Genomic DNA, 13,166 nt, shown 5'->3' on the forward strand with positions numbered 1-13,166 from the left:
GTTTATGTTAGCTGGGCGGTGGATTGTGGCATGACAATGAATGGATCGGTGGAAGCAACAATAGGGCAGGGACAGTAAGCAGTAGGCATAGCAATAGCAAAAGTATAGATCAAATTAGATTGCATTAGATTGGAGATGAGGAAGGGAGAAAACTCAAGTTTCAAGATTCATTTGGTTGGTTTTCTATTCTAGAAGCCAAGCTTTCGAAGAAGAAGCTACTACCATACGTCCCCATACTTCTCTTTCTAGAGGATGTAGTGTAGTGTGTATGACAGTGGAGCAGTGGCAAGCATATGAGGACTATGAGCAAAACAACATCTCAGCAAAAGTAATGTTGATCAAGTGAGTTCAGTTAGAAAATATTCTCAAGGTGGAGAACTTTCCAACTATTGCAGAGGCATGGTGGATTCTTCAACACCACTATTGTGAGCAAACTCTAGAACATGAAGTCCACTTTTTCTAATGCCATTGGCATTTTGATGATCCTGGGACGCAATGAGAAATATCAGAAGGCAAAGGTAGAGCTTCAGACTAACAGTGTACATCCTGGTGTAGATCAGGTGATTGCAAACATACATCACTGTAGAAGTGTCAATGACATCTTTGGGGAAAAGAACATAGTAGGACTTTAAGCATAATGAATTTGTTGCTCTGGACTTTTAAGTAAGCAATTCTCCAACAAATGCCCATGAAAACCAGTTGAACAGAACGCAGTGGAATAAGCTCATGTCAAGTTGTTTTTCCAAAAAATAATTCTTGGTTTCTGTAAGTACAGCTAGTGGTGAGGCATTGAGAATAATTGCATTCGGCACAATTTTCTTTTCAAATTTACACCTTGAAATTACTAATGTGCTATACATTCCAAAGCTAGTGAAACATCTTTTGTTCATTTCTAAACTGGTAGAGGATGGAGTGTACACATTCTTTCATTGCTCAATAGCAAAATTTGTATATAATCATACACAAATTGCTCAAACTTTTCTCAAAAACATGCTTTATTTCATCTCAATATCACTCTCGTTTGTAAATACTATTTTAGCCACTAACAAAGCAAAGCTACAGTTATGGTACTGGTGCATGTGAGTTTTTGCAGGATAGGCAATACATTCATGTTATCCTATAGTGTACCAGATCTTCCAGGATCATGTGAAAATTTTTGTAATGACTATCTACACATGAAAATGAAAAAAAATGAGCCACTTCTTAAATAATTTGTTGTGCATCATGTAGCAAAGCTTGGTTTTATTAATAGTAGTCATTCTTATTTAGCAATTTTGAATAATCCAATTGATCAATAATTATAAATATGTTTATAATTTATATATCAAGATTAATCTTATTGCATATTAACTATTAGATAGTAAAATAAAAAAGAATATACTAGAAAGTGTTTAGGAAAGTTTATAAATAATAATTACAAGATTAATTTAAATGAATAACAACCATTAGATTAGTAGAATATCCTAAAATATCCAAGAATATTCTAGGTATATTCACTACCATCTATAGGTATTGCTTAAGAAAACTAATAATTTATGCTTAATATGCTTAATAGTAGTCATTCTTATTTAGTATTTTTGGTTTGTTTGAGCAAAATTTATAGGGGTGGTAGTGGATATACCTAGAATAAGCTTGGATATTCTAGGATATTCTACTAATCTAACGGTTGTTATTCATTTAGATTAATCTTGTATTTATTATTTATAAACTTTCTTAAACACTTTCTAGTATACTCTTTTTTATTTTACTATCTAATAGTTAATATAAAATAAAATTGATTTATAAATTATAAACATATTTATAATTATTGATCAATTGAATTATTTAATGACACTACCTTTAAGTAAACCAAGCATTGTTGCATGCAACACACAGCAAATAATTGAATAATCCAATTGATTAATAATTATAAATATATTTATAATTTATATATCAAGATTAATCTTATTCATATCAAAAAAAAAATATATATACTAGGAAATGTTTAGGAAAGTTTATAAATTATAAATATAATATTAATCTTAGATGGTAGAATATCCTAAAATATCCAAACATGAACCATCAATTGATATTTGGGGACCCTCTTTGCTTAAGATTTAAATGGAGCTAAACATTTCTTGCTAATTGTGGATGACTTTAACAGCAATTTGTTTTCTCAAATAAAAATCTGAAACACCACAAGCTTTTTTGGATTGGATTCATCTCTTAGAATCTTCACAAGCTCCTAGGAATTCCTTTTCATAGATTTTTGCACCATTTTACCTTTGCATAATTGCACAATAAATTGTAGTCCAAATCTTGGCACTATATGAATATGGCCAGAATGGAGTTATCAAAATGAAAATGCTTATAGTCTTGGATGCATCCTATACAATGCTTAAGGCCATGCACATTCCAACTTTCTTTTGGGCTGAGGCTATGATCCATGTACAGAATGTTCTCCCAACTAAGGTGGTACCTTGCAGGACACCATTTGAATTATGGACATGTATAAAACCAACACTTTCTTACTTAAGCATGTTTGGTTGTGTTGGTTTTTTATATGTCTTCAATGAAGAATGATCAATCCACATGTTGTATGATGTTGGGATTCAGTGCGTTTTTAAAGAGACAACACTTGTATATTCACTATTGTCTATCAGCAAAAACATAGATTCTAGGTATTTTTTATCTTCAGAATTAAGCATTTGTTTGGATGTTCTCAATATCTCTCCAGTTAACATGGAAGTAGCACCACCACCCTTACTTGTCGGCCCTCCTCTTGAGAATCCACTGCTACCAATGGAAGATCCACTAGTAGTTCCCATGGAAGAACACGAATATAACGTTCTTGAAGAAGGTATCAATCTACAATGGAAATACAGATTAAGATGACAATAGAAGTATAGAGTTTTCTGAGCATATCACACATCAATCTCACCACCACAACGATCATCACGAACTTGGAAGTCAGTGCTGGAAATTTTCCAGTATGATGCTCACACAGCACAACAGCTACACTTTAGGAGGCAATAAAATGACCTTAATGGCAAGCTATGATGCAGGCGGAGTACACTAATCAACTGGAGAACAACTCATGGATCTTGGTTTCTCCAGAACACGTACAAATGGGGTTATTAATTGTTCCATGCAAGAAATTAAGGAAATTGAGAGGTACAAAGCACAGCTAGTAGCTAAACTTCTCACCTATAGTCAAGATGATTTCTATTCATTTATCTCGGCAATTGCTAAGGATCAAGACATAGAGCAAATGGACATTAAGAATGTGTTTCTCAATGGAGAGCTTGAACAACTTGTTTATATGCAGCAACCAGCTGGTTTTATATGGTAAAGAACACTACACATGCAAATGCTATTTAAAATAGTTAACAAGAATATGGATAATATTCTTAATACAGTTTTTCTAAGTTTTTGTTTTTCTAGGTGGAATCTATACCATTGCATTAAAGGTTATGATATGTGTTTATGTTAAGGATTTTGGTTTGGCTCAAAGTGACTGACTTATGTAAGTCTTTTTTTTTTTTTCTAGGTTTACAGGTCTCTCATGACATACTCAAAGAACAAAGTAATACAACTTGTTACAAAATAATGTCTCAAACCAAAAATAAATTAAATAAAATAGAAAACCTGAAATACGTATTGAGTTCATCAACACATGTATATACCTTCTTTCTTAACAGACTATCAATACTTTTTTACATCATGCTCAGCTCTAACTCTAGCTCTACAATCCTACAAACTCTTGAAAGCAGACGAACCACATTTTGAGGGGGAGAAAAGGAAAATGGCAGCTCTACCTTATCAGAACATGGTTGGTGCATTTATGTATATTGCCACAGTTGACAGACTTGATATATCAACAAGAGTCATGCGAGTTTGCCAATTCATGCAGAATCCAGGCAAGAGACATTGGTAGATATTCAATTATCTGGAAGGGACATCTTTGTTATTCATCAAATACCAGATCACCAAATCAAGGAACATTGGATCAAGAGCAATAGTATCATATGGAATGGTGGATGTAAATTCAGTCAAAGACTTAAACAATAGGTGATCTACAACAGGGTATGTTTAATAGGTCTTCTAATGCTGTTGTTGCTCCTATGATGCTTTCTTTCTCCTATGATGGAATGAATACTCGCATATGGAAAAAATACTTGTTTATTAAAACCCCAAGACATTTATACGGTGATTTTGGTCTAACACCTCCCCTCTATATGATCCTGGAGATTAAATTGAAGAATCACCTTACTCCCCCTTAGTTGTTGTAAAACTGAGCTTATATCGAAGCTTTCTAAATTGCTGGATAGTGAGTGTCATCTTTTGTGAGCAAATCTGCGATCATGTTGACTGTTGAAATGTGTTTGAGCTTGATATCTTAGATCCTTTCCCAAATGAAGGAATGGAACATATCAAAGTGCTTGTTCCTCCCATGGTGAACCGGATTCAAGATGGATTGCAAACGCACTGTGTTATCATTATAGACATACGTATGGTGGTGCTCTTGATGTGCAAAGCTGAGTGACAAAAACAGTCAAGGAAGGACTCTGGATTCGAAGAAACTTTCAAGACAGCGGCTTTGGAATTCAATCTCATATGTTAAGGTTCCACGCTTCACAGCAAGCAAGCAAGCAAGAAGATCTAATCACTCCATGGGTGCCATCCAGGTCCAGCTTCATCTATGCCACAGCCAAGAGAAATTGTTAGAGAAGAGCGCACACACACAAGCAATCCTCCCGAGCTCAACCGCCAGAGGCAACCAGTGCCGCCAGGGTCTTGCAGTTATATACCAATGGCAAACTGTTACTGCCTTTGACCAGCTGAGCAGGCGCCTTGACCATGGTCAATTGACAGCACAGGGGTAGAAAGAGCTCTGGATCAGAGAATCAAATCCCAGTCCTCCTTGTCATCCTCCACTTCTCTAGAAAAGCAACTTACAGAACTTGAAGGTCTCAGCTGCTACTTCCGAATCCACAGATTTTGACGAAATGGTGATAATAGTAGCTTAAAATATTTATTGTTAAAACTATCAAAAGCCTTCTAAATGCACAGTCAAATCCTAACAAGAAGTTGAATCATCTGTGTTATATACACGCTCATCTTCTTCTTTGATCCCAATTAAGCCCTCTTGGAACTCAGAGCTAACCTTGGGTGACCTGGTGAGAAGGTACAACAGGCGTTTCAGCTTGTTTCCTGATAATCAAAATTACAGACATAAAACAATGAGTGCATGTTTTGAACGAGCTCTAGTCATACCTTCTTTGTGAGCTTGACAATGTAAGTGAACAAGGTTAGTTGCAAATCGCAGTGAGTACCATCTCACAAATCTCACCAATTGTTTTGCCCTGGACATCAATTACATCAGAACATATGAGTGACCTATAGATATTTATTACCTGCTTCAATCCATCGTCCAGTAGTGTCACCCATTGGGCAGTCCTCTCTACTGCACATCCCCTTCATGAAGATGTAAGTGGCCTCTTTACCATGGAACATCGTCCCAGCAACGTCTCAATAACAGGCTCTCCAAAATCGCGACATCGCTTCTCCTGCCGAAGCTCTTGGGTGATAGAAGCCATTGCCACTTCTGAGTACTGGAACACCTCTGCCCAGTGGCCAGCGCCTTTCCTTTGCACCACCGAGGAGAGCGCGAGGCATCGGCCACCCAGAAAATGCTCAGCGCAAACACCCCGCCTCCCGGCTTAAGAACCCCCCGTGACTGGCATCCAAGGTGCTCGTAAACGAATCACAACCGAGAACAAATTCCACCTCGAAATTGTTCCTACTCAACGATGTCCCTTGATCGCGGATGTAGACTGTGGGATGGTGTACAAACCCGTTTCTGACTAGGTCCTTTGAGTGGCCGAGCAACCCATTCACGGCACCCCCAAAGAATATCGAATGCCCACGGTGAAAAATCTTGATCTCTTCGAACACTTCGAGGTTGGTCGCAACAGTGAATTCCACCGTATGCATATGTCATGGGGTGTTTCTCCCTTCAGAAGCCCTAATTCCATTTAGAATCTTCGAATCAAAAGCCCTAGTTATAATAGCATATTCCTGGAATAATTTCCTTTTGATTCTTTGCGTGTTTTCCGGGGATCCAACGGCCGTCCTGCGCAGCCCTCGCCAGCCCGGATTCTGCCACGTCACCCACGTCTGTGACTGTAGCAACAGGGTTAAGCGCAATGGAGCTGCTGCTGGGATCGCCTTGCTCGATGCCGGGATACTCCGTCTAGGTATGATATTTCGATCGAAGTGGCGATGGCGGTGGAGAGCGGCGATCCACGTCCTGCCCGGATTCGATGGCGCGTTGCCTCCGCCGCGGCAGTGGCGGCGGCCGCGCTGCTGCTCGGGATCTCGGGCCTGATGAAGGCGCTCCCCAATGCGTGCGTCATGACCTACATGTATCCCACGTATGTGCCCGTTCCATCGGGGCCTGGCTCGCCATCGGGGAAGTATGGATTGTTCCTCTATCACGAGGGGTGGAAGAAGATCGATTTTGAGCAGCATTTACGTCGCCTCGCCGGTGTTCCAGTTCTCTTCATCCCTGGCAACGGCGGCAGCTACAAACAGGTAATTTGATCTGTCTGGTCGACTTCCTAGAATTTTTTTTCCTCCATTCTCCTCCATTTTTTTGGTTCGATGTGTCCTTTGTTTTAGTTGCTTGGTCGATGGTTCTTCCTTCCACGGCTAAATTTTTTTTTTTTTTTTTTTTCTGTAGGTGCGATCACTTGGAGCCGAGTCGGATAGAGCATACAATGCTGGGCCTCAGGACAAAGCATACTACCAGCAATCATTTTTCACTCCCGACGAGGCCGGGATGAGCAACGTTGAGAACTTGTGGGGGCGAGAGTCGTGGGACTCTCCGGACCATGTACGAGATCTCTTGGCAGACGTGGGGCATCAAGAGGAGTACGTGAACCGGCTGGACTGGTTTGCCGTTGATCTCGAGGGAGAGCATTCGGCTTTGGACGGAAGAATTCTCGAAGAGCATACGGAGTATGTTGTCCAAGCTATTCACAGGGTAACAAGGTGTCAGTTCTTCTTTGATGTTTCTGCGCTTCTAACTTGTACTTGTGTGGTTTTTTTTTTTTCTCTGTAGATTTTGGATCAATACAGGGAATCCTTAAGAGCCAGATCTGGAGGGAAGAGAGGAAATGAGGACGCATTACCGACCAGCGTTATTGTCGTTGGACATTCCATGGGGGGATTTGTCGCAAGAGCTGCCGTCGTCCATCCGGAGCTGAGGAAAGGAACAGTACAGACTGTTGTGACGATTTCTAGCCCGCACTTGTGAGTTTCTAGCGTCGTACTTGGTGTTTTCAGCTGACAGTAAATGTTTTCTTCAGGCTACCTCCCTTGGCACTTCAGCCATCGCTTGGTCATTTTTTCTCGAGAATAAACAAAGCATGGCGGATGGGTTATAGCAGTCCAAGGTCAAGGTCTGGAAGGCCGAGGCCTAGTAGCGAGGCCCCACTCTCAGATGTTATAGTGATATCTTTGCCGGGTGGGATTTACGATTACCAGGTAATCCAGAATTGAGTCAGTATAATAACTCTACCTTGTTATTCAGGTTCGTTCTAGAATGGCTTCACTTGATACTATTGTTCCAGCAACAAATTCACTTACCGTTGGGGCGCCTGAAATGCTGAATGCATGGCTTTCTACCGAGCACCAGACGATATTGTGGTGCAATCAACTCGTTGTTCAGGTGTGCACGACCAAAAAACTTTCGGTTCTCACTCTAAAATACTTATAAACCTTTTGTAGCTTGCACACACACTCCTAAACGTTGTTGACAGGCAAACTGGTCAGGTGATATCAAGTCCTCGTACGAGACTGGCAGTTTTTATTGCAAGACTAAGAAGTGCCATTCCGCAAACCTTTGGCTGGCTCGCAACAGCTGATTTAATGGATGACAAGGAATCAGCATCTGGCAGAAACGGTATTCATCTATTGCCTCTTCAATGATCGATTATGATATTTGGCTGCAGATAAAAGCACAGCGGCGAAACCGAAGTACGTGGGTCGCTATGCATGCCCGAGAACGTTTCAGTGGGAAGGTGATAGGGACTTTCATGTTGACACTTCTTTAGTGACAGTTTTGGCCATGGACGGTAGAAGGCGTTGGCTGGATATTCAAAAGCAGGTGACGGGTATGTCTTAAGCTAGAACAACAGTCTAAAATGTTTTGCAGGCAGTACATGGCAGATCAAACTTTGTTCTAGTGACAAACTTTGCACCATGTTTGGGAATTCGAGTTCACTTATGGCATGGAAAAAGCAAGAAAGCCAATCACAACGCTGTCGAAGTTACGGCAAAGATGGTTCAATTGCCTTCAGCACCGGCACCCCGTCAGGTTGTACACGATTAAGACTTTTTTCTCTTAAATCTTTCATCTTGCAGGCTGAGCCTGGAGGACAATCCGAGCAGGCTTCTCCATCAGGAATCTTGAGACTAAGCGCAGACGATCTGGAGGGATTTCGCTACATAACTATTTCTGTGGCACCTCGTCCAGTATGTTCTTGTTATTTCCTGTCTTGTTGTTTTATCTGCAATCTGCCTTCTAGACCGTGGTAGGACGGCCTCCACCAGCAGCATCCATGGCTGTAGGCCAGTTTATAGACCCGAGAGATGGGAGTGCATTTTTGTCGGCTTGGTCAATCCTTTCTTCTACTTACAGATCTCAGGTAAGTTCGTAACTGTATTCAAAGGGATGAAATGACGGCTTCTTTCTGCAGAGTCTACATCTAAACGAGAAGCATCCTTTGGTGATGAACTTTTCGGTCTCTGTCGGCTTTGGAGTTTTGCCACTCTTAATGGAAGTAAAAACGGCAAGCTGTGGCATTTCGGATAGGCAACAGGCAGGCGATAGTGAAGTTGCAAGTAAGTTTTAACTAGTAAAGAACTCGAAGCTCCGTTCTAAAACAACTTACAGACCTTTGCAAGCTTCGCTGTTTTCCACCGCTGGCAATGCTTTGGGACCCTTATGCGGGTCTTCAAATACTTCCTAATCTGCGCGTGGAAACTATTGTATCCGACTCTTCTACTGTCTTACCTGGCCTCAAGTATGGTTCTCAAGAAGCATCCATGGTTCTATTGGTAAGATAAATATTGCCTGAGCTTCTAGTTTATTTTTGCGTTTTTTATTGCAGGCTGACCCGCATTGTGGTTATAACATTACATTTAAATTGGCGAAATCCATCACTGTTAACAGGTTTCTATTAACGCATGCGTCACAGGTACATTCAGTGCGAGCTCGTATCTGTTTTCTAATTCCACTGTTTATTTACAGATTGGAGGATTCATGGTAGCGGTTTTGCTGTATGCCTTAAGTCGACAAGCTCGTGCATGGGAACTTGATACCTCCTTTCCCTCGCTTTATGCTTGCCTGGAACGAAATTTTATGTTTCCAGTGCCGTTTCTTCCGCTGTGTTTTGGCCCCTTATTTATTTATTTTTTCCGTACGACAATTGGAGGCGATATTCCACCTCCATATGTGCAAACATCGGTTGTGGCTGCTATTTGCTACGTAATTGCCAATGGGATTATGGCCGTCCTTGCTGTAGGGAGCATGCTCACCTTTCATGCGACTGCATCTCTTCAAGTGTTCTTGCGGTCCAGGTAAGAAACTCTTGCAGTTTTCTCGCGTGCTAATAGTATATGTTTTGATTAAATCAGGTGGCAGTCGAAATGGAACAGTAGATGGCTACGGCGTCTGTTTGATCAAGTCTCTGTTTGCTTCAATCTCCAGGTTTGTTTTCTCTTTTCTAAACGTTGTCGCTGATGCTGTGAAAACGCAGATGGTGAGGAAGGTCAGAGCGGTGCCAAGACTGACCACGGGGATAGTGGCAACTGTTCTTGTGTTTTTTGTTCATCCTGTCTTGGGACTCTCAGTGCTACTTCTAGCGCATACATGGTCGTGCCATCTTGCGCTTTGCAGGTACGTTCATTTGCGTGTGTTGTTTTCCTGATTAATCAAAGTGGAATGAATCCTCCGCAGCTATCGCGAGACGAGAGCGACTGCAGATAGGCCACAAGCAGACGCTAACTCCCGAAGAAACGGGCATCACAACGGCGGCAAAGATGATCTAGACGAGAGCAGCGTCGTCGACACAAAATCCGTGGCGCTTGTTCACCTCGAGTCCTTCAAATTCTTCCAGGGCTTGCTCCTCCTACACTTCACAGCCACAGCCATGCTCCTCCCCTCTTTCATCGCGTGGACACAGGTACTATACTTTTCTCCTCCTCTTTCGTAGTAATAGTAATACTAACACTCAAAAAACTCTTTCATCTCCAGAGACCCAAAGTCGATCGGACACTTCCATGGTTTCTGGACTCGCTACTGTGCTTCGGCGTCCTTCTCCACGGCCTCTACGCGAGCAGCGGCGGCGCAGACACCATCTCCTCTTTCAGCCGCTTCGAAGCACTGAGAAGCTACGGATTGAGCGTGGTTTTTGCGGTGAGTGGATTGTATACTTACTGGGCAGGGCTGTGCTTGGCTCCCTATCGAGCGTTCTACGCTTTCGCGGCCATTGGTTTGATCACTTCAGTGATGAGATACACAGACAAGAACAAGGGAGATTGCTGCTCCTTGTACAAGAGTAAAAGGCGGCATTTTCACGGGCATTAAGTTTTAACCACTGTACTTTTTCTGAGGTGAAAATAGTTTGCCTTGAGGATTTACCGGAATCTATGGCCGTCCGATGTAGATGGATTCTCCTAGAATCCATGCCATGTAAATGCCACGTGGGTTTAAAATTAACCCTTTACGTGGGCAAATAAAAGGACATACATTTCACTCGAAAGTATAGGGCTAGGGTTTTTTGGCGGGGGGCGCCGTCTCCATGGCGGGCGGCGAGTGGCGGGGAGATTTCGTGAGTAGTGGGAGGATTCTAGCGATAGCGTCGATGGTTCTAACTCCTGATTCGGTCGATCGTGCAGAGATTTGGCGGTAGAGCTGATGCGGTCAAATTCGAGAGCAAAAGCAAGCAGGATTGCCTGAGGCGGCGCCAGGTGATCAGTGAATTGCTCAAGAACAAGGAGAAGGAGAAGGAGAAAGAGAAGGAGCGATTGAATGGTAAGGAGAGCGGCCGTGATCGGGATCGCGGTTTCTTTGGCCCCAGCAGCAGCTCAAAACCTATACAAAGACCGCTCAAGCCTGTCAGACCTATCCCAAAGGTACGTTCTTGCATTGGCAGTGGGAACAATTTTTCTGGATTTGCTTTTCAGGCGAAACAAGAGTGTGTGAAGAAACTCAAGGATGCTCGCGATTTTACCTTCCTGTTTAACGAGGGTGGCAGTCCAGCGGCGCAGAAGCCTACCTCCAACGGGAGCTCTGGTACTTAAAGCTTTCCTTACCTTTCTACTGTGTTTTATAAGAGTGCTTAGTTCACAATGTCAGGAGTAAAGCAAGCGAGGAACGTAAAGCTAGCGAACCTCGCAAAGCCGTGCAGAAGCCTCAGGAGCGTAAGGTGACGGAGGTGAAGGCTGGAAAACTTGCGCAGGAGATTTTGAAGAGCAATTCCTTGAAGCCGCCTGTTAAACTGGCTGGACCTACAGCTCCAAGGCCTTCGAGTGCTCCTCCAAGTACATCAAAACCTACAGTGAAAGCATCCAAGCCAAGCAGACCGCCGGTAAAGGTAGACATCTATGGTTTTCTAGTTTTTCCTCTTCAATCTTACGGATCCATTACGCATTTGCAGCCGAAAGTAAATCCTCAGGAGGCAAAGAAGCTAAAAGAAGGGCGAGACTACAGTTTTTTGTTTGACGATGGCGGCGATTCAAAGCCTCGGAACGAGAGGCCCAATGGTATGTTTCACAAGCAATGTAACTGAAGATACTGATGGTGGATTTTTTCAGGAAGCAAGGACATGCCACCGAGATCTTCGGAAAAAAAGGTTGTCAGTTCGAGTACAAAAATGTCCTCGAAGCCTGTACAGCCATCAGTTAAACCTCCATCAAGACCCGCAACGGCAGTGACAAAGACCACCGCGAAACCAGTCGATAGACGGCCTTTACCTGACAAAAGAGTACCAGATAAAAGGCCACTGCCAGAGAAAAGACCAAATCAGCAACAAGGTGTGAAGCGCAAGCACGAAAGCGAGCCACCGGGACCTTCGAAACAGGTACCACGAATCCTGGTTTTCTACTTCGCTAAAACCTTTTTGAAACAGAGTAAGCCTCTTGTAAGCCATTCCAAGCCACAGCCGAAGACCGCGATCACGAAAAATAAGTCGCTGATCGACCGCAGACATGCGTTTCGAGACCTTTCTAGCGACAGTGACGAGGATGAGGAGAGGGGCATCGTCAAATTGCCAAAACAATTCCGGTATGCGAAGCTAACTTTCGTGGATTCCTTGCCACAAGTGATGTCTCTTCTGTTTGTTTTCAGGCTTTCAAGGCGTTACCGGGACGATGGATATGATTCCTCGGATTCTTCCAACATGGAAGTCGGGTTTAGTGCGATCCAAGCGGAGGAAGCGCGAAGGTATGTATTCTTTGCTCTCGAGAAGAAGCGGTACTAAACTCCTCCTCCTTGTGTGAATCAGTGCTCGAATTGCTCGCCAGGAGGACGAAGAACAGCTCAAGTTAATCGAGGAGGAAGAACGGCAAGAAAGATTGCGTAAGAGAAGGAAAGCGTGAAACGAGCCATGTACATTTGATTCATTGAAGGTATGCTTCGACATAAAGGATATTCTTTTTTTAAACGTAAAGGATGTTTATCCTTAACCTGGTAGATGCCACGTGCCCTTAGAATATTCTCTTGACACTTAGGAGGTTTGACTTAAACCTGGTAATTTTAACGGACGGTTTTAGTAGGATTTTGCCACGTGTTTTTCTTTCTCGAGCTCGGCTATGTCGATCGCGAGGATTGTGGCCAAGTTCCAGTGCTCGAGGGGGGCGGCGACGGCGGCGCTAGCGTCGCCAGGAGTTCCAATTCCATCGCCAGGCTCCCCGCCGCCTCGCCCATCGGAGGCTCCGACTCCGAGCCCGCCAGTTCCAGAGATTCCGCGCGTTCCTCCGGGATACCCAGGCACCGATCCGCCCCAGGATGTTCCTCCCATTCCTCCCACGCCGGATCTCTATCCGCCAGGCCCGGAGATCCCAAATCCATCGCCGCCAAGGCCAGAGATGCCTGGGAACTTCCCGCCCCCGGCATA

At 43.1% G+C, this 13,166-nt stretch overlaps 2 protein-coding genes across 4 annotated transcripts; both read left to right on the forward strand.

The window, feature by feature from the left end:
• Positions 1-6,142: 6,142 nt before the first annotated feature.
• Positions 6,143-10,695, forward strand: LOC9650089 (GPI inositol-deacylase). The gene is made up of 18 exons (XM_024673187.1): positions 6,143-6,576; positions 6,725-7,027; positions 7,106-7,296; positions 7,353-7,530; positions 7,577-7,714; positions 7,774-7,948; positions 7,998-8,152; positions 8,201-8,362; positions 8,410-8,520; positions 8,574-8,693; positions 8,745-8,889; positions 8,942-9,105; positions 9,159-9,245; positions 9,299-9,627; positions 9,685-9,757; positions 9,807-9,946; positions 10,007-10,232; positions 10,304-10,695. Exons 1-18 carry the CDS (start codon positions 6,265-6,267, stop codon positions 10,634-10,636), a joined length of 3,342 nt encoding a protein of 1,113 aa, XP_024528955.1. The 5' UTR covers positions 6,143-6,264; the 3' UTR covers positions 10,637-10,695.
• A 94-nt stretch (positions 10,696-10,789) lies between these two features.
• Positions 10,790-12,735, forward strand: LOC112345785 (serine/arginine repetitive matrix protein 1-like). 3 transcript variants are annotated; one of them, XM_024673190.1, is made up of 9 exons: positions 10,790-10,880; positions 10,948-11,184; positions 11,236-11,344; positions 11,395-11,645; positions 11,709-11,814; positions 11,866-12,131; positions 12,180-12,334; positions 12,398-12,493; positions 12,555-12,735. In XM_024673190.1, exons 1-9 carry the CDS (start codon positions 10,851-10,853, stop codon positions 12,646-12,648), a joined length of 1,344 nt encoding a protein of 447 aa, XP_024528958.1. In that variant the 5' UTR covers positions 10,790-10,850; the 3' UTR covers positions 12,649-12,735. The 3 variants fall into 3 exon arrangements, with proteins under 3 accessions (XP_024528958.1, XP_024528956.1, XP_024528957.1); XM_024673188.1 differs by having other exon boundaries at positions 12,180-12,493; XM_024673189.1 differs by having other exon boundaries at positions 11,416-11,645; positions 12,180-12,493.
• Positions 12,736-13,166: the final 431 nt, after the last annotated feature.

The sequence above is a fragment of the Selaginella moellendorffii genome, unplaced genomic scaffold, assembly GCF_000143415.4.
Source record: "Selaginella moellendorffii unplaced genomic scaffold, v1.0 SELMOscaffold_10, whole genome shotgun sequence".
Taxonomy (NCBI): domain Eukaryota; kingdom Viridiplantae; phylum Streptophyta; class Lycopodiopsida; order Selaginellales; family Selaginellaceae; genus Selaginella; species Selaginella moellendorffii.